This window comes from Aquarana catesbeiana, linkage group LG09 (assembly GCF_042186555.1).
Source record: "Aquarana catesbeiana isolate 2022-GZ linkage group LG09, ASM4218655v1, whole genome shotgun sequence".
In the NCBI taxonomy this organism is placed as follows: domain Eukaryota; kingdom Metazoa; phylum Chordata; class Amphibia; order Anura; family Ranidae; genus Aquarana; species Aquarana catesbeiana.
The window spans coordinates 37,532,841-37,554,835 of NC_133332.1; the positions used below are offsets into that span (position 1 = coordinate 37,532,841).

A 21,995-nucleotide genomic window follows, 5' to 3' on the forward strand; every position below is an offset into this window, starting at 1 on the left:
AGACATTAAAGTGGAGTTCCACCCCAAAAAAAAAAAAAAAATGTCATTTATGTGCATTAAAGAAAAACATTTGGAGACATTTTTTTTTACTCACCTCTAAATGCCTGTTGCTAGGGGGTCCCCCGTAGTCTGCCTCCTTCAGCGCCTGGGCTCTTGACGTCACATCCCTCGGCGCAGGAAGGGAGATCAGCTCTGCCCCCTCGCTCTTGTCAATCATCTGGGACACATCACAGGTCCCAGATGATTGCACGGCCAATCACGGCACTCGTGCATGCACAGTGGGTGCTCGGCTGTAAAGCCACAGCCGGGCGCCCACAGTTACAATGCCTGTGCCGCCCAGCGGAGGGGGAGACAAGCGGGACTTCGATCCCCCGCATCGCTGGACTCCAGGACAGGTAAGTGTCCAATTATTAAAAGTCAGCAGCTGAAGTATTTGTAGCTGCTGACTTTTAATTTTTTTTTTTTTTTTTAAGCGGAACTCCTCTTTAATGGCTGTGTGTTGAGTTATTTTGAGGGGACAGCAAATTTACACTGTTATACAAGCTGTACACTCACTACTTTACATTGTAGCAAAGTGTCATTTCTTCAGTGTTGTCACATGAAAAGATAGAATAAAATATTTACAAAAATGTGAGGGGTGTACTCACTTTTGTGAGATACTGTATATTCAAGGATCGATATGTTGTTGATAGATCAATATTATTTGAACTATGTAAATTCATCAACTATTGAGTCAATCACCATGTCAGACCATGCTCCAATAAGTTTAACGATATGTCCTGCATCGATTGGGAGCCTGGAAAGAACATGGCGATTGAATGACTTTTATTTTGGATGATAAACAGAATGTAGAATCCTTGTCCTGCACACTAGCACTATACTTTGAGACCAATATATCAGAGGAGGTGTCTCACCATAAGGCGGTCATCAGAGGGGAGTTAATTTCATTTTGGGTTCGCGTATTAGAAAAGTGAGACAAAAGGAAATGGTCGTGCTCTTAGACGAAATATATAAAATTGAAATTAAACATAAGGCCCATTTAAAACCTGGGGACATGCAGAGACTGGAGAAACTGCGGGCAGACTTAGGCTACTTTCACACTGAGGCATCGGCAGTAAAGGCCGCTATACCGTCCTTTTAGCGGTGCTAGGCGCTTTTAGCCCCCGCTAGCGGGGAAAAAAAGGTTAACTGCGATTTGGTGGCGCTGCCCCATTGATTTCAATGGGCAGGGGTGCTTTAGGAGAGGTTTATACACCCCAACTACAGCGCTGCAAAATGCTGCTTGCAGGACATTTTTTACCGTCCTGCAAGCGCACCGCCCCAGTGTGAAAGCACATTGTAGCGCCTGTGAAGCGCCTCAATGTGAAAGTAGCTTTAAAACAGCTTCTCTGTCAAAAAGTTCAAAATAAACATAAATATTTTGCCCACCAATTCTATGAACAGGGGAATAAGGGTGGGAGACTATTGGCTAGACAACTAAAGAAACAACAGGATTCACGCCATGTTCACACTATAAAGACAGGCGATAAGCAGATAGTGGACTCCCAAGCAATAGCAGCTGAGTTTCATCGCTTTTATGCGTCTCTATATAACATAGACTCAGTTCCTGAGGGGGTGGAGGAGGGTGGACGTTTGGATAGAATTCGGGAATATCTTGAGGATTCAGGGCTACAGGCCATTCCATCTGCAGCCTTGGAGGAAATGGAAAAAGCAATCTCCATTGAAGCGCTGGGTGGAGCGATTGCGGTTTTGCCATTAGGTAAAAGCCCAGGACCTGATGGTTTCACAAATATGTATTATAAAAAGTTTTCCTCAATCCTGTTGGTTACTCGGTCTCTAACCCATTGCCTCCAGAGGCACTGTTGGCTTATGTGACGGTTCTCCCGAAGGCAGGTAAAGACCCTCAGTGCTGTGCCAGCTACAGACCCATCTCCCTCCTTAACACTGACACTAAGCTCCTGGCTAAAATCCTGGCCCTAAGGTTACAAGAACATATAGTTAAATTGATTCACCCAGATCAAACAGGATTTATGAAGGGCCGAGAGGCTAGAGATAATACTATTTGGGCCCTGCATGTATTGCATTGGATGCATAATGGACCGAATCAAACCCCGGCCACGAGCGATCCGATCGTGACCAGGAGACACAGAACAGGGATGAGTGTGTGTAAACACACACTTCCCTGTTCTGACAGGAGTGACAGATTGTGTGTTCCTATTAGCTAGGAACCACGATCTGTCACTTCCTGTAGTTAGTCCCTCCCCCTTCATTTAGATTCACCTCCCAGGGAACATAATTAACCCCTTCACTGCCTGTGACATTTTTACAGTAATCAATGCATTTTTAATCGCCCTGATTGCTCTATTAATGCCAATGGTTCCAAAAATGTGTCAAAATTGTCCGATGTGTCCGCTATAATGTTGCAGTCACGATAAAAATCGCAGATCGCCACCATTACTAGTAAAAAAAATAATAAAAATGCTATAAATCTATCCCCCATTTTGTAGACGCTATAACTTTTGCGCAAACCAATCGATATATGCTTATTGCGTTTTTTTTTTACCAAAAATATGTAGAATACATATCGGCCTAAACTGAGGAAAAAAATATATTTTTTATATATTTGTGGGGGATATTTATTAAGGCAAAAAGTAAAAAATTATGCGTTTTTTTTTTTTTAAATCGTCACTCTTTTTTTGTTTATAGGGCAAAAAATAAAAACCGCAGAGGCAATCAAATACCACCAAAAGAAAGTTCTATTTGTGGGGAAAAAAGGACGTCAATTTTGTTTGGGTACAATGTAGCACGACTGCGCAATTGTCAGTTAAAGTGATGCAGTGCCGAATCGCAAAAAGTGCTCTGGTCAGGAAGGGGGTAAAATCATCCAGGGATGAAGTGGTTAAACAAATACGAAGGGCTTTTATGACCTTTGTGTGGGGAGATAAACATCCCAGGTTGGCACACGAGATTTTGAGGAGACCAAAACTGGAGGGTGGGGTGCGACTCCCGGATATAGCGTTTTATTACAGAGCCATGGCCCTGGTTCATATAATGAACTGGTGCCATGACTCTGCTGGTAAAATTTGGGTGCCCTTGGAGAAAACTAAGGATTGCACCAAAATTCGGCCGCCGAAACATATCGTCCGAAAATGGTGTTTTCGGCACATTGCCAAAAGAAAAATCTGGCCGATAATGGGGCTGAAAATGGGGGCAGGGCCTGGGCAGGCCCCTGGTGCTGCCCATTGCGGGGGCATCTTCCTGGCTCGCCCCAGTCCTACCTCCTCCTCTCCTCCCTCCCCACAGAGCGGCGATCTCCGTGTGTCACGGAGCTGAATTGCCCAGGCAGCTGCAGTAACAATGTCCCGCCTCCCGTGACAGACGGCACACTGATCCAATGGTGGGACATTGAATCAGCGCGATGTGATTACAGGAGGCGGGACATTGTTACTGCAGCCGCCCGGCCAATTCAATTCACAGCTCATGAACACATGGAGATCGCCGCTCTGATCCGGGCATGGGTGAGGCTGCATCCAGACACTGGCATATGACGAGCACTGGCAGGCTGCATCTGAGGGGAACTGGCAGGCTGCATCTGAGGGGAACTGGCAGGCTGCATCTCACGGGTACTGGTGAGGCTGCATTGATCTCTTGTATCATGTCTGCGGTCTCTGACCATCTCCTGTAGCATGTCTGCAGTCTCTGACCATTTCCTGTATCATGTCTGCAGTCTCTGACCATCTCCTGCACTATGTCTGCAGTCACTGACCATTTCCTGTATCATGTCTGCAGTCTCTGACCGTCTCCTGTATCAGATGGTTAGAGACTGGGGACATGATATAAGAGATGGTTGGAGACTGCGGACTGACCTTTCATGAGCTTTTCTTGCAACAAAGGTGCCAATAATGGCCAACAATAAATTCATATTCATTTAAATTGATGATATTAATTAAGAAGTCGAATATAATACAATTGTATATAAAAATATAAATATTTTTTAAAAACTGTTTATTTTCGGCATCGGTTTCAGCTTAGTATATTTTACATTTTCGTTACCAGTTTCGGCACCAAAAAACCCCATTCAGTGCACCCCTAGATAAAACATTATCAAGTAGGAACTTGGCCGGAGCCCCCTGGATTCCAGTTTCTTATAGGGGGTTGTCGGAATATGCATCACCATTGACGAAGACAAACACTATCCAATTTCGATAGAATAAACAGTACGGGAAAATTTGCCCCCCCCCCATATCCCCTTTAACACCATTGGAAGGATTTCCCTGGGGGAAGAGAAAGGGAGTTTAGATCGCTGGGGAATGAATGGGAAGGGCAATTGCGCTGGCATTTACAGGGTAAATTGCTTCCATTGGTGGATTTGGTTCGAATACTGGGGGAAGTACCAATGTCTGTATGAAATACCATCAACTGACAGACTTATTCAATAAGTGGAAGCACCAGATTAGGCCAGCGAACAAGTTTACTACTTTTGAGGAATGGCGTGTTAACTTATCAGAGCTGGTTCATATGTTTTCTCGAATGTATAGGCTGGTTCTGAGCGCCCAAAATATGACAACTTCCTATTTGATTCGAGAATGGGACAGAGAATTGGGCTATAATTTTACATTAGAGCAAATTAAAAGGCTGATGGGAGCGACACGCCATACTTCAATAAGTTCCCATATACAGGAGATGTCTTATGCCTTGTACACACGACCGAACTCTCCGTCAGAATAGACTCCAATGTCCTTTCCAACGGAGTTCCGACAGAGTTCCGCTGAAACGGACTTGCCTACACACGATCGCACCAAAGTCTGTTCATTTGGAACGCGATGACGTACGACGGGACTAGAAAAAGGAAGTTCAATAGCCAGTAGCCAATAGCTGCCCTTGTGTCGTTATTGGTCCGTCGGAATAGCATACAGACGAGCGGTTTTCCCGGTAGGAATTGATTCCGTCGGAAAGATTTGAAACATGTTCTATTTCTAGGTCCGTCAGAATTTTTGAAATAAAAAGTCCGATGAAGCCCACACACGATCGGAATGTCCTTTTCTGCCGGAAAGTCTGGTCGTGTGTACGCGGCATTACAAGTTCCTGACAAGATGCTATCGTACACCAGCACGATTGGCTCAGATATATCCATCGGTGGATGTTAACTGCTGGTGGGGATGTAACCAAAGGTGATAATTTCTGCATTTATGGTGGCATTGCCCAAAGATTAAGGTTTTCTGGGAGGAGATAGCCCGAACGAAGAGAAGCGTTACTCCCCATTTCCTAAATGCAGCCAAAATATTGATACCTGGATTTTGGAAACAGTCTGGATGTCCTACTAGAATGGATTGGAAAAGGGAGGTAGAAAAAAATAATGGAAGCAGAGAGAGATGGATACATACGGTTAAAGACCAACAGAATAAATTTAAAGATACATGGGCCGGATGGCGGTATTACTCCTCAGAGATAGGGGTGAATTAAACCCTTTTGAGGGCAATGCTGCGTTATGGATCGGATAGTCTGTGGGATGCATCTGGTGGAGGGAATTGGGAGGGGGTGGGGAGGGGTTTTGGGTTGTTTCTTTTTTTTTCCTCCTCTGGGAGGCACAGTTTAGAGATGATTGATGTCATTAAAGGAAGAGGATAAGTTATAATAGTAAATTAGGCACGGGATGGGTAACACATAATGGAATCACATAACGAAGGGTAGATTGAAATGAAAGGTGGAGAGGTCTAAAAATGAAATAGTAGACTGAGATTATATTGAATTAAAACACTAAACATAATAGGACACGAAAATAGTAATTTGAAATTAGACACTTTTTTATTATTATTTATTTATATATTTCTTTTTATTATTATTATTTTTTTAAATTATTGTATTGTTGGTTGTTTAACACACGTAATAGGGCACTGTAAAGCCCCCTTCTTAATTATATTATGAACAATGTTTTGCACAAATTGAGTTTTGTTTATGGGTTGGTAAGTGGGTGGGCTTTTCCCTTTTTTTTTCCCTTTTAATTTCTCTTTTAAAGATGACATGATCAAGGACCCAGTGTGTTTTCTCGGGGTGGGGGGGTAGTGTGGTGTATGTTAATAAAAAGATATATATAGATATATTTTGCAATGTGTATTTTTATGTTGTATGTTGGAATTTGTCTTTATAAAGAAAAAGTGATTATAAAAAAAATACATTTACATTTTTGGTTGTAACATGACAAAAAGTGGAAAATTTCAAGGGGTATGAATACTTTTTCAAAGCACTATATAATATGAAAAGGTGTATTTACAGGCCCAAAAACACACCACTCAGCGCTAGGGACCCTAGCAGCTCAAAAGCAGTAATAGATAAGTATATAAAACATATATAAATATGTAAGGTTTTAAAAGGCAAACACCAATAAGTTTTTAAAAAAAAAGTCTCACATAAGACTAAACAGAAAAGCAGCTGTTTAAAAATTACAGAGAAGACATCATAAATAGTGACATAACATAATCAACAAAATGATCATTATAATACACTAAAACAGCGCTAATGTTGAGCTAAACGGGTAATGTGGCCAACTTCACATGCAAAAAAAAAAGTCCTTAAAGAGAGAAGAGTAGTAAGCAAAATGGTTCAGAAAGTGTTCATAGGTGATCAAAGTACAAAAGTTCAGCGTGCACCTTCCACCGATCCTTCCACTTCCACCCTGTGAGAACACACTCCCCTCAGGGGATTAAACTCACCAAAAAGCCTAATAATATAAGCATCCAAGAAAGGAGAAATCCAAGCCACCAGCCACTATCAGCAACTCTCCGGAGGAATCCAAGATGGTCAAGGCTCATAAATCACCAGACAACAAAAGAAAAGCGTACATAGCGTAATCCTGTTTATTAAATAAAAGCCCTTCACATCACAAAAAGACCCCCCTTCAAACATTATACGTACATTGTAAATGCAATCAAAAGAGCACATCAAAGGAAGTATTTCGACACAGCACTTCACCATAGACAGATCCAGCCGGTTCCGCTTTCCAAGCAGCAATCACTAACTTCCTGGTTGCAGCGCAGGCTGTGGTGGAGCGCAAACGTCACTTCCGGCGTCGTGTAGGCCACGCCCTGACACGTTTCGTCATATCCTGACTTCAACAGAGGGCGTAACGCCCTCTGTTGAAGTCAGGATATGACGAAACGCGTCACGGCGTGGCCTACACGACGCCGGAAGTGACGTTTGGGCTCCACCACAGCCTGCGCTGCAACCAGGAAGTTAGTGATTGCTGCTTGGAAAGCAGAACCGGCTGGATCTGTCTATGGTGAAGTGCTGTGTCGAAATACTTCCTTTGATGTGCTCTTTTGATTGCATTTACAATGTACGTATAATGTTTGAAGGGGGGTCTTTGTGTGATGTGAAGGGCTTTTATTTAATAAACAGGATTACGCTATGCACGCTTTTCTTTTGTTGTCTGGTGATTTATGAGCCTTGACCATCTTGGATTCCTCCGGAGAGTTGCTGATAGTGGCTGGTGGCTTGGATTTCTCCTTTCTTGGATGCTTATATTATTAGGCTTTTTGGTGAGTTTAATCCCCTGAGGGGAGTGTGTTCTCACAGGGTGGAAGTGGAAGGATCGGTGGAAGGTGCACGCTGAACTTTTGTACTTTGATCACCTATGAACACTTTCTGAACCATTTTGCTTACTACTCTTCTCTCTTTAAGGACTTTTTTTTTGCATGTGAAGTTGGCCACATTATCCGTTTAGCTCAACATTAGCGCTGTTTTAGTGTATTATAATGATCATTTTGTTGATTATGTTATGTCACTATTTATAAAAGCACTGTATACATTTGTTACACATATTCAGAAAGTTCTCTTACGAATAGTACTGTGCGGAGAGAGTATCGCTAATATGATAGATAGATACAGGGGCGTACCTAGAGCATTTGGCACCGGGGGGTGGATCCTATATCTGGCACTCCACCAGGCGGGCAGGCGGTGCACCACAGATCGACGTGTTGACAACAACGTCAACTGACGTCACGTGTAGCGCCTACGCACACTGTGGCCCGGAAGAATCCTCCTCCCTCTGCTTCTCCAGGCAGCCAAGCCCCTCCCCCTTTGCAAAAAGGCGCTGACCAACCCGTGGATTGTCATTGGGCGGCCGGCGCTAGACAGAATACATTTAACTGGCAGTGGCACACTTATTATGTGCTACTGCCAGTAGCGTCACTAGGGTTGGTGTCACCTGGTGTGGTAAAATATGTTTTCTGAAAGCGTGCCAAAGTTGCAGCTTGTGGGACTTTTGGTGCACTTTTAGAAAATGCCGAAAAAAATAAAATGCGCAACCTAATAGAAATCTATAGGACTGCAGCTATAACTGCGGGTAAAATGTAGGAAGACCCCCTTTACATTACACTGCCCCCCACACACCTCTGGACCCCATTAAATTAAATTACACAGCCCCCTCCCCCCCACACACACACCTCTGGACCCCTTTACATTACACCCCCCCACACACACCTCTGGACCCCATTAAATTAAATTACACAGCCCCCCACACCTCTGGGTCCTTTTGCATTACACAGCCCTCCCCACAGCTCTTGGTCCTTTTGCATTACACAGCCCTCCCCACAGCTCTGCCCCTTCTTACCTTATTCAGGCATGCAGAGCGGGAGACACAGGAGAGTGGAGCAGAATGGGAGAGAAAAACAGCAGCACTGAATAGGCAGTGGGAACTGCCGAAGTTAGGTGGTCCTAGCAACCAATCACCTGCTGGTTAACTTGGAATGTTAACTCTGGCATCTCCCACTGCCTATTCAGTGCTGCTGTTTTTCTCTCCCATTCTCCCTCCTTCTCCACTCTTCTGTGTTAGTGAGCAGCAGAGGCAATCCGGCGGCTGGCCCTGGGTGTCACCCCTCTGGCGGGTGTCACCCGGGGATGGCCCACACCCCCCGCAGCAACACCACTGGCTACTGCCCCCAGTGAATATGTGGAACCGGTCTGACATCCCCCAATGTGTGGCACCCAGGGTGGACCGCCCCCTGTTAGTACACCACTAGATAGATAGACATTATAAAGCTATCCATAGCAAGAGACCAGCTGAATTTTGATTATTATATGGCTGTTCCCACTCCACAAAAGTCAATCTAACAATCACCTTCTGTAGAACAGGGTTCTTTGGAAATAATTGATTGACAGATACAGCCACTGATCAGTTTATTCTGACAGCAGATGGAGGGATCCGTTTGTTTTGTGTTTTTTTTATATAGCCAACCACAGACCCTCCACAAGCCCCCCCCATATATATATATATATATATATATATATACACTGACATTGTACTCACCAGAATGGACCCCTATGACAGCCATAGCAATGAGTGTGATCACACAGCGCTCCATCTCCTCCTGTGTACAGACTCCGACCTGTTCTCTCACCTCACCCACTTCTACTTATACTCCATGTAGGAGGAGGTGGAGACTCTGTACATAGGACACTGCTGATTGGGTGATAATTACCTCCCATCCAATAGGAAAATTCATACACTCTAGTCAGCAGTTGCTGGGCAGAGGCAGTGTGAAAAGGTTGGCTAGTTGAGGAATAAAATGGGAGAAAGTGAAAGTAAAATGCTTTTAACAAACAAGATGACAGAGGAGCTCAGGGTGGGGGAATTCCAGATCCTGAGCCATGATCACTGAGTGGAGAGATGTGATTGGTTGGCACAGGAACTGAAGCCTTGTTTCTAGCAGCCATTTTGTCATTTGCAGTTCAGAATAGAAAAGATGATTTTTTTATCAGATTGTGATAAGCCCGCAGACCCCCACAACCACCAGCCAGGGTTGTTGGGAGGGGGTCCTTGTCCCTTCCCAGAAACGACATGGAAGGGGCAGAAGGGCACCTCTCCCGCCACCTCTTAAACTGATCCCCCGGCAAATCCACCCGCGGGACCATTTTAATTCTACATAGAATTGGCCACAGTAAAAAATTATACTGTGCTAGCTGCTGCCATAATATCGGTATTTAACGTCAAAGTAATGACATCTATTTACTGTGGGCAGTCATCAAGTGGTTTTTCAAGTTCAACTTTTTTTCTAAAATCCAGCTCCCCTGTGTAGCAATATACCATTAATATAACTCTGTTGCAGGAAAAAAAAGCTTCATATTAATGAGGGAATGTGAGTTTCCGCTACACAGAGATGTGAATGGGGCCTGACAGCTTAGTGTCTCCATGCAAAATTCTATAATGGGGGAATTGGCGCTGTTCAAACACGTATACAATAGGTATTGATCATAAATATAGAGATTAATAAAAAATGGTGAATAAATATAATAAATGGATAAAAAATATATATAAGTGAAAATATCCCCTAAAACGTACACTGTACCATAAAGTGCAAAGTATTAAAAAGTATGTGACCTAACATATATCAATAAAATATAATCCACAAAAATTCTCTAACAGTGATGTAAAATACCAAACAACAAGTGACAAAAAATCATCTAGGACCACTCTAAACCACTGTGATGTAGTGTCCAGCAGGTGGTACTGGTGTGCAAAGTAATGAAAAAATCCAGTGTCCTACAAAAAAGGACACTGTAGGACACTGGATTTTTTCATTACTTTGCACATCAGTACCACCTGCTGGACACTACATCACAGTGGTTTAGAGTGGTCCTAGATGATTTTTTGTCACTTGTTGTTTGGTATTTTACATCACTGTTAGAGAATTTTTGTGGATTATATTTTATTGATATATGTTAGGTCACATACTTTCTAACACTTTGCACTTTATGGTACAGTGTACGTTTTAGGGGATATTTTCACTTATATATATTTTTTATCCATTTATTATAATTATTCACCATTTTTTATTCATCTCTATATTTATGATCAATACCTACTGTATACGTGTTTGAACAGCGCCAATTCCCCCATTATAGAATTTTGCTTGTTTTGAATTTCACCTAGGTGATATTCGGTGTCGGGGGGGCTGCAGTTCTTTTCTCCTCCTAAGTGCGGAATAATTGATTTTTATTTTAGTGTCTCCATGCACTCCCTCCTATGTACTTGTAATAATCTGGCCATACAATATGCAACCTGATTGTACCATTTCCTTTAGATCTATCATCAACTATGGAGTGCATGGGCCTGTCTGATTTTCATACATAGTGAATGGATAGATAGATAGGTCTTCCTATCCCATACTTTTGGTAAATCTAAACGAAATCGAACAAAGATTGTACAATCAGGTTGCATAGTGTATGGCCAGCTTTATACAAGTACATAGGAGGGAGTGTATGGAGACACTCAGCTGTCGGGCACTGTTCACATTTCTGCGAAGCGGGAACTCACATTCCTGCTTGTTTTTTTGGGGCATTTTTGCTCGTCATACATAGGGAATCTCTATTCACTTGAATAGGCTGCCCTACTCACAACAAGAAGCTCCAGAACTTTTTTTAGAGCGAAGAGTGGTGCGTTTTTTATCATGCTTTTTGGTGTGTTTACACCAAGGAATAAGAAAAGGGAGAAGGAGGAAGAAGGGAAGGAAAAAAAAACAAGAATAGGAATAATTGAAAAGCAGGGGGAGGAAAAAATGTGAGGGGGAGGGGGAATAGAGGAAAAAGGAAGGGGGAGAGGAAAAAAAATTGCCCCTCCACCTCCCATTTTTTCCTTCCCCCCTGCTTTTCAATTATTCCTATCCTTGTTTTTTTTACTTCCCTTCTTCCTCCTTCCTTTTCTTTTCCTCTTTATTTCCCCCCTTTCCTTTTCTCTCCCCCCTCTCCCTTTGTACTTCCCCACCGTTTGTTGTGTCCAAAGTTTCTAGCACTGACCCATTGTCACTTTACCATTTTTCAACTATGGTCTTTTGTGCTCATAGCATCTCCCGTGTCCGCCCCGGGGGAATACCCCTTATTGGTGCCTCTCTTGGTACTGTGTGGCACCTCCAGGGCCGTCTTTGGTAAGCTACTTATAATTCTATAGATTCTCCAAGATTAATCTACTATGTACTGTTACCCAAGTGTCCGTTACACTCAAACTTACTAATCTTGAAATTTGTTCAACTATGAAACTTTATTTACTCTTGTAGATGTTTTTGACTGACCCCTCCTGAAGAAGCGGTGGATACCACGAAACATGTACAGGACTCCGTCAGGATATACATCCAAGTTTTCTTGTATTAGGACCTACGTGTCCATTACCTGTTTTCATTACTGTGCACGGTACTATGTGCACAGTGTATGTACCTCTGTACCAACTGTTTTTAACTACCGTATATACTCGAGTATAAGTCGTTCCGAGTATAAGTCGAGGCACCTAATTTACCACAAAAAAAATGGGAAAAACTTATTGACCCGAGTATAAGACGAGGGTGAGAAATGCACAGGTACTGTAAGTGGAAAAGAGGGTCAACAATGCCCATTTGCAGCATCACTGTGCCCATTTGCATGCCTCACTGTGCCCATTTGCAGCCTTAGGTCCCCTGAACTTAAAACTCGGTAGTTAAGGGTTCCTAGATGCCCCCGAGCTGCAGCCAAAATTTGGGGTCTCTGAACCCAAAGGGTCCCGAAATGACATTGCTGCAGACAGACACAGTTGACCGAATTTGGGGCCCCGTATCTTGGGGCCACTTAGTGCTAAGAACCCCAAATTTGGTGTGCAAACCCAGTGGAACTAGCACCATAAAATTTCCAAAGCTGGGGTTTCTAGCACCAAGTGGCCCCGAGATACAGGGCCCCCAAATCGGTTCAGAAAATGTCAAGCACTTTTCTGCAGCAGAGAATGACATTTTCCGAACCAGTTTTGGGGCCCCGCATCTCAGGGCCACTTGGTGCCAGGAACCCCAACTTTGGATATGTTATGGTCCACTGGGTTTGCATACCAAATTTGGGGTTTCTAGCACCAAGTGGCCCTGAGATACAGGGCCCCAAAGTCAGTTCAGAAAATGTCAAGCACTTTTCTGCAGCAGAGAATGACATTTTCCGAACCGATTTTGGGGCCCCATATCTCGGGGCCACTTAGTGCTAGGAACTTCAGCTTTGAATATGTTGTGGTACCAGGTCCACCGGGTTTGCATACCAAATTTAGGGTTTCTAGCACCAAGTGGCCCTGAGATACGGGGCCCCAAAATCGGTTCAGAAAATGTCAAGCACTTTTCTGCAGCAGAGAATGACATTTTCCGAACTGATTTTGAGGCCCCGTATCTCGGGGCCACTTAATGCCAGGAACTTCAGCTTTGGATATGTTGTGGTACCAGGTCCACTGGGTTTGCATACTAAATTTAGGGTTTCTAGCACCAAGTAGCCCTGAGATACGGGATCCCAAAGTCAGTTCGGAAAATGAAATTTTTTGCTACAGAAAAGTGCTTGACTCGAGTATAAGTCGAGGGGGGCACTTTCAGCACAAAAAAATGTGCTGAAAAATTTGACTTATACTCGAGTATATACGGTATGTCTGTTTTCTAATAAATTGTTTAAATTTTCTTTTTAATTGGTTCAATCCTTGGATACTGAGATAGTCCTCAGCTTTTTTAGTGCTATAGAGTATGTTTGGAGCAGCTCCAGGCACTTCCCCACTTTCCAAAGATAATGTTATGCCGCGAGAATCGTGATCTTTATTCTAAGCAAAAAAATTGTGATTCTCATTTTAGCCAGAATCGTGCAGCTCTAGTACATATAGGTAAACCTATAATAAGGCTTACCTGTAGGTACTGGAAATATCTCCTAAACCTGCACTGTTTAGGAGATATTTACATTGCATGCAGCCACTAACATCACTGGGGCATGCGCTCTGAAGGAACGGCCACGGGTGCCATTCCTTCCAAGCCCAGTGCCGTGAATGGCAGCTCCCGCGCACATGCGTGGGAGTGACGTCATCACAGGTCTGGCCAATCACAGCGCCGGAGCCAGTGAACCCAGAGGAAACTCCGGAGAAAATGTCAGCCATGTCAGCGGTGTGCAGGCGCCACTGGAACAGCTTCGTTCTAAGGTAAGCATTTCATAATGAGCTAGTATGCAAAGAATACTCATTATGCCTTTGTCTTACAATGTTTTTTTTTTGTTGTTTTTTTTCTGAGGTTTACAACCTCTTTAAAGCCCCATACACACTACCAGATTTTCTGCTGATTTTTTCCTTCACATTTACCAAAACCATTTAATATGAGGTCAAACCTAAGGAGTTTCAATTTGTATGCAATCAGGCAGGCCCTTGCACTACATGGTTTTGGTAAATCTGAAGACAAAAATCAGCAGAAAATCTGGTAGTGTGTATGGGGCCAGTTCACACCTGTGTGTTTATGTGCAGTTTAGGTGCGGTGCATTAAAAAAAGTTCTGCATTCTGCCTCTTTTTGATGCGGTTTCATCAAAAAGCATGTTCTATAGATTTCAATTGTAATGCACCTAAAGTACAATGCACTACACAGATGTGAACTGGCCCTAAGGTTACAAGAAGGATAAGTGTTAAAATGATAGCAAGGATTAGTATAAAAGTTTCAGAGTGAGCCTGTGTTAGGATTACAAAGAGGATTAGTGTTAGACCCCTTTCACACTGGGGCGGTTTCCAGGCATTATTGCGCTAAAAATACCGCCTGCAAACCACCCCTAAACAGCCTCCGCTGTTTGTTCAGTGTGAAAGCCCAAGGGCTTTCACACTGAAGCGGTGCGCTGGCAGGACGGTAAAAAAAGTCCTGCGAGCCGCATCTTTGGAGCGGTGAAGGAGTGGTGTATTCACCGCTCCTAAACCGCTCCTGCCCATTGAAATCAATAGGACAGCGTGGCTATACCGCGGTAATACCGCGGCTATAGTCGCGCTATACGAGGGGTTTTAACCCTTTTTCGGTCGCCAGCGGGGGGTTAAAACCGCACCGCTAGCGGCCGAATACCGCGGTAACACAGCGCTAAAAATAGCGCTGTTTTACCGCCGACACCCCCTACCGCCCCAGTGTGAAAGGGGCCTTAGGGTTCCAGGGAGGACTAGTGTGAAGATTACAGGGAGAGTCAGTGTTGGATTAGTATTAGGATTACAGGGAGGGATACAGAAAGGAATATGGTTATGATTTTAAGGAGGGTTATTGTGAGAGTTTCAGGAAGGGTTAGGAGGAGAAAACCCACCAAAGACACACTTATGCCACGTACACACGGTCGGATTTTCCAACAACAAATGTTGGATGTCAGCTTGTTGTCGGAAAATCCGACCGTGTGTATGCTCCATCGGACATTTGTTGTCGGACTTTCCGCCAACAAATGTTGGCTAGCAGGTTCTCAAATTTTCCGCTAACAAATGTGTTTTGACGGATTTTCTGAGCGTGTGTACACAAGTCCGTCAGAGAAAAGTCCCACGCATGCCCGGAAGCAAGGACGAGCCAGAAGCGGTTGGTCTTGTAAACTAGTGTTCGTAATGGAGGATTAACATTCGTGACGTGGCAAATTATGAAATGTCGAAATGCATTGCACAATTCTCTTCTTCTTTAATGGGATAATAATGAAGCTGCTTTGCTGGTGATACTGATGGAGTTATTGCAAACATATTTTCAAAGGCTTTTTATTTCTAGTGATATCAAGAATAATATATATATTTTTATTTTTGGGCAAGTTACCACAACACCATTATCCCGTAGTCTCTTGTCAATTTTACATTGTATTTTTTTAAATGTAACTGCCTACTCCCAAACTGTCATTTGAAGTAAAACACATAGCCAAGTATTATTCTACACAATTTTTTTATTGTGCATTAAAAAAAGTGAAAAGCGTGAATCAACACTCACGGAACTTCTACTAACATGAAATTAGCAGAAGGAGCCCAAAGGGTGGCGCTAAAGAGCTGAAAAAAATATGTAGTATGTCTAGTATGTTACTACGTTTGTAATTGTTGGCCAACATTTGTGTGACCGTGTGTATGCAAGACAAGTTTGAGTCAACAACCTTCTGACAAAAATCCACGGTTTTGTTGGCGGAAAGTCAGATCGTGTGTACGGGGCATAAGATACATGCACACTGGCTTAAAAAAATGTTGCTTTTACTGGGGTTTTATGTTCTGCCTATAGAAGCAGCTCAGTGTTATCATCCATATACATTAGGAGGTTAAGAGGCATATTTTGAGTTTAACGTTTAGAGGCTGAAAAAAAGCCCAGTGTGCATGGAGCCTTGGCAGGAATTTTAATGCAATGAACTAAATGGTGTAGGATTCTATGTATACATAAACATACAGTAGGTGACCACCGCAATATTGTGTCAATCTCGCCGCTGTTATCGGCGAGATTTGACACCTGCGAGCCCCGGCGCTGGCTCGCTCATCGGGAAAAGGAAACAATTTTTTCCTTCCGCGATGAGCAACAGGCAGTGCTGACAGCTGTCTAGTATGAATCATGAAGGGGAACGCCTCGCCAAATTTTAAATAAAAAACTGGCATGGGTTCCCCCCAGGGGCATACCAGGCCCTTAGGTCTGGTATGGATTTTAAGGGGAACCCCCTACGCCGAAAAAATGGTGTGGGGTCCCCCCAAAATCCATACCAGACCCTTATCCCAGCACGCAGCTCGGCTGGTCAGGAAAGGGGGTGGGGACGAGCGAGTGCCCCCCCTCCTGAACCGTACCAGGCCACATTCCCTCGACATGGGCACCCCCACCCCTAAGCACCTTGTCCCCATGTTGATGAGGACAAGGGCCTCTTCCCAACAACCCTGGCCGTTGGTTGTCGGGGTCTGCGGGCGGAGGGCTTATCGGAATCCAGGAGCCCCCTTTAATAAGGGGGCCCCCCAGATCCCGGCCCCCACCCTATGTGAATGAGTATGGGGTACATCATACCCCTACCCATTCACCTGGGGGAAAAAGTGTCAATAAAAAACACACTACACAGGTTTTTAAAGTAATTTATTAGGCAGCTCCGGGGGTCTTCTTCTGACTTCAGGGGGTCTTCTTCTGACTTCTCCGCTCTCCGGCCTCTTCTCCCAGTGTCTGGTTCTTCTCCTGCTCTCCGGCCTCTTCCCCCGGTGTGCGGTTCTTCTCCCGCTCTCCGGCCTCTTCTCCCAGTGTCCGGTTCTTCTCCCGCTCTCTGGCCTCTTCTCCCACTCTCCGGCCTCTTCTCCCGGAGTCCGTTTCTTCTCCCGCTTTCCGGATCTTCTGCCAGGCTCCTCCGATACCTTCTGCTCTTTTGCCGCTCTTTTGCTAGCGGTGGCCCGGTCTTCTCCGCCGTCTTGTTCCTTCTTCTCTTCTTCCGATGTTGACACAACGCTCTCTCCCGCTGTAATGCTGTGTGAGCGGTGCACAATGACTTATATAGGCATGGGGCTTGGTCACCGGGTGATGTCACCTGGTCACCCCGCCCCCTTATGACATCCCGTGGCATGATGGGACTGTGACAGAAAATAGCGGAGGAGCCCGGCAGAAGATCCGGAGAGCGGTAGAAGAACCGGACACCGTAAGAAGAGGCCGGAGAGCGGGAGAAGAACCGGACACCGGGAGAAGAGGCCGGAAAGAGCGGAGAAGTTGGAAAAAGACCCCCGGCGCTGCCTAATAAATTACTTTAAAAACCTGTGTAGTGTGTTTTTTTATTGACAATTTTCCCCCAGGTGAATGGGTAGGGGTACGATGTACCCCATACTCATTCACATAGGGTGGGGGGCCGGAATCTGGGGGCCCCCTTGTTAAAGGGGCCTCCCGGATTCCGATAAGCCCTCCGCCCGCAGACCTCGACAACCAATGGCCAGGGTTGTCGAGAAGAGGCCCTTGTCCTCATCAACATGGGGACAAGGTGCTTTGGGGTGGGGGGCCGCAGGGCCAAAGCGCCCACCCCCCATGTTGAGGGCATGCGGCCTGGTACGGTTCGGGGGGGGCACTCGCTGGTAGCCCTTAGGGTCTGGTATGGATTTTAGGGGGGACCCCCACACCTTTTTTTGGTGTAGGGGGTTCCCCTTAGAATCCATACCAGACCTAAGGGCTTGGTATGCCCCTGGGGGGGAACCCATGCCAGCTTTCCTTTCCCGATGAGCGAGCCAGTGCGAGATGCACAGTACCCTGTCGCCAAGAACCAGCGCGATGGGATCGTGCTGGAAACACATTCTCGCGGTCAGGTAATGTATATAGAAAATAGATATAAATATAAACATATACATATATAGAACCTGAAGACCACGTCACACTAGTTATTCTGAAGCTTTTCACAACCCGCCTATAAAACAATCGTTAAGCATCAATTTACCTTCTATGGCGTTACCTGGACCAGTACAATGTCTCTCCATTGCTTCTCTCTCACTGGTGATTTCTGTCCTCCATTATTTCATTCAGTGATGAAGAGACATCCATGAGACAAAGTGGCAGTTATACTAATTCTGCTGCTAGTGTGAGATTAGGTTTTTATAAAACCAAAATTAATTTAAATTCTTAATCTAGACAAAGTTTTGTTGTTGGTTTAGATATATTGGGGACGGTTCTAAGCACTGTGTCTTCCTTTAGGGCTTTTTTTCTCAGAGAATAGGTGAAGGTACTCCCCCTTTCCAAGTCACCCCTTGTCTCCATCCCTTACCCACCTCCGAGCATTGTCCCTTGGCTCTACTCCCTACTCACCTCCCAGTACCACCCTTTAGAGCAGGGATATGCAATTAGCGGACCTCCAGCTGCTGCAAAACTACAAGTCCCATCATGCCTCTGGGTGTCATGCTTGTGGCTGTCAGAGTCTTGTTATGCCTCATGGGACTTGTAGTTCTGCAACAGCTAGAGGTCCACTAATTGCATATCCCTGCTTTAGAGTATACAGAATCAAGTATCATTGTAATCTGTAGGAACGTGTTAATGATAACAAGAAATGCAGTAAAATAGATCTCCTAAAGTCAGAAACAATAGACCCCCCACCCCACAACAATAATCCCCCATCAGCAACAAATCCCTCCACACACTATAGATTCCCCCAACACTGAAGCCTCAGCAACAATATAGCCCCACAGCAACAATAGATCCCCAGCAGCCTGCATAAGTAGACTCCTCCCTCCACAGTAGATCCCTCCCAGCAACAACCCGCCCAACAACATAACACACCCCCAGCAACAATAACCCCCCGTCAGCAACAATAGACCCCCATCAACAGTACACAACAACAATAGATCTCCCAGCAGCCTGCATCAGTAGACTCCCCCCTCAACAGTAGATTCCTACCAGGAACAATTGATCCCCCCAGCAACATAAGACCCCATGCAATAATATATCCCCCACCAGCTAAAACAGACCCCCCAGCAACAATAGACCCCCCAGTAGCCAGCATCAATAGACTCTCCAGAACCCATTGCAATTACATACATTTAGCACTGCGTTCCCACTGAAAAAAATCCCTGGTCTTCCTGTATGGTGACACCCATCCCCGTCCCAGTGTCTGCAGTACAGACAGTGAGGTGAAATCACCCCAATGGGGTCATAGAAAGAAATAAATACCTCAAAACGTTCTAATCCCTCCCTACCCAAAACTAAATGAAAATCTCAATCCCCAATAACCCCCAAACTTCTTACTGATAAATTCAACCACATCTCAGTCTGAGTAAAATCGAAACTGTTTTTACACGATCAACAAAATGGTTCCCTCAGTTATATTCATATGAAAGAATTAATTTAATTCAAGATGAACAAATACCTAAACTGGACTAGAGACGATCATACATAGAATGATCAGAGACTTTTTTTTATATAAACAATCTGATCTAAGAAGTCCTAATAGGTAGAATCACCATAAACTCATATTTGTGTTCTGCCTCCTAACTCTCTGTGATGAGGAAGGACAGCTTTAGACTGGACTCACCTGTGTCTGTATTTTCATCTGTGTCCATAGTCTATGGGGCCACAAATGTCACCCCAAACAAAGCGACTGCTCCTTTATTCAAGTTGCATAGAAGCCCATTACATAAATACGAGCAAGACCTATACCCCATAATGGGATTCCTCTAGTAGTGCATTGTCACACAGGTGTGAATGGAGACTTCACAAAAACTGCATATAGAGCACACTCCAGTCATCCACCCATTTACATGGGCCACAAAGTATTAATACTCAAACATAAAATGATTGGTTAAATCAAGCGTCTCCAACCATTTCAAAGAGCCAGTTTACTGTCCTTCAGACTTTAGGGGCCGGATTGTGGCCAGTGAGGGTAAAAAATGTCCCAGGCCCAACACCAATGAGAATAAACATGGCCTCAGTGTAGGAGGAAGAGTAATGCCCCATCATTGGTATTGGGGGGAAGAATAGTACCCCATTGTTGGTGTCAGTGGGAGGAATAGTTCCTCGTTGTTGGTGTCAGTGGGAGGCCTCATATCATTAGGATGAATAGTGCCCCGTTGTTGGTGTCAGTGGAAGGAATAGTGCCTCATAACATTAGCAGAAATAGTGCCCCCAGGGCCGGATAAAATTTAGCAAATGTCTGCAGGTTGGAGAGCACTGGGTTAAACCAACAAGTCCTACTGTTAATCACTACTTTCCATTTTTATACTATTTTTTAAAAATGTGGACATTTAAAGGTTGTATGGAATGTTTAGTGCACTATTACATATTTGATTGGTAAATCGTACATTTTATTAGAGGTTGTACATCAGACCACATAGAGGACACATTGAGGAGGAAAGGAGGACCGAGGAGATAAAGCTGGCCAGAGACAAATGGAAATTTGTCTGGTTTATCAGCGATCGCTCACATTTTGATCAGTGTGTGGACGTCCCAGTTCAACAGAATGTGATTGTTTGATCGACTTTTGTCAAACAAACAAGTTGAAGAACGTTTGTTGATTGGTGTCCTGTCAGTGAGGAGTCTCGCTGTCAGAATACGATGTTCTGTATGGATGGAGGAATCTGTCAGTTGTCTCTTATTTTGTCCAGACCGCTGGCTGAATAAAAAGAAGCCGCCCGTCTATGGCCAGCTGTAGGCCCATATGAAGGACCGCTGGAAGCTCTGCATTTGTCACCTATTATTTGTATAGTGTTTGTATAGTAGTGTGTGCAGTACTGATAGATAGATAGATAGATAGATAGATAGATAGATAGATAGATAGATAGATAGATAGATAGATAGATAGATAGATAGATAGATAGATAGATAGATAGATAGATTATAACTCATACACGACATAACACAGACCCTCCACAGCCCCCCATATACCAGCACTGTACTCACCGGAATGGACTCCGATGACAGCCAGACAGAGAAGTGCGACCACAAAGAGCCCCATTTTCTTCTTTGTACGGAACCCGAACTGTCCTCTCACCTCACCAACTTCTACTTATACTCCGTGTAGGAGGAGGCGGAGACACTGTACACAGGACACTGCTGATTGGGTGATAATTATCTCCCATCCAATAGAAAAATCCATACACAGATGATCACCAGTAGCTAGGCAGAGGCACTGTGAAAAGGTTGGCTAGTTGAGAAATAAAATGGGAGAAAGTGAAAGTAAAATGCTTTCAACAAACAAGATGACAGAGGAGCTCAGGGTGGGGGAATTCCAGATCCTGAGCCATGATCACTGAGCGGCGAGATATGATTGGTTGGCACAGGAACTGAAGCCTTGTTTCTAGCAGCCATTTTGTCATTCGCAGTTCAGAATAGAAAAGATGATTTTTTTTCCATTATCATAACATATACAGACGCCTGAAACCCAACTCCACACACTTCTATTTTTAACCACTTAAGGACCGAGCCTCTTTCTGAGATTTGGTATTTACAAGTTAAAAACATTTTTTTTGCTAGAAAATTACTTAGAACCCCCACATATTTTATATATATATATATATATATATATATATATATATATATATATATAGCGCTGGTAGATTTTCAATCTACTGCTTATAGGTAAATTTAGTGGGTTATTGGTTCATACATAGTCAGATTTGCCTCTGTTCCAACTTGACTGAGTTGCATGTAGTTTCACACTGTGCCTGTGGGTGTCGTTGTCACTATGGGTCGGTGTTGGAAAGGCAACACGTTGAAGTGTATGAGTGCTCCTCTGTCCCAGAGATAACTAAGTGGAGGTGGTCCTCCGAGTTGCATTCTGGGAGAGGGTATTTATG

General features: G+C 44.2%; 1 protein-coding gene across 4 annotated transcripts in view; it reads right to left on the reverse strand.

Annotated features, from left to right (window-relative positions):
* LOC141107520 (class I histocompatibility antigen, F10 alpha chain-like) overlaps nucleotides 1-21,995 on the reverse strand; it is a 215,687-nt gene that overhangs the window by 128,332 nt on the left and 65,360 nt on the right. The window contains exon 1 of one of the 4 annotated variants that reach the window (XM_073598308.1): nucleotides 21,100-21,256. The exons of 2 other annotated variants lie outside the window; for them this stretch is intronic. In XM_073598308.1, coding sequence (XP_073454409.1) covers nucleotides 21,100-21,154 — 55 coding nt within the window. In that variant the 5' untranslated portion in view covers nucleotides 21,155-21,256. Of the gene's footprint in view, nucleotides 1-9,304; nucleotides 9,461-21,099; nucleotides 21,257-21,995 lie in introns of those variants that run through there. One more of the 4 variants, XM_073598310.1, reaches the window with a different exon arrangement.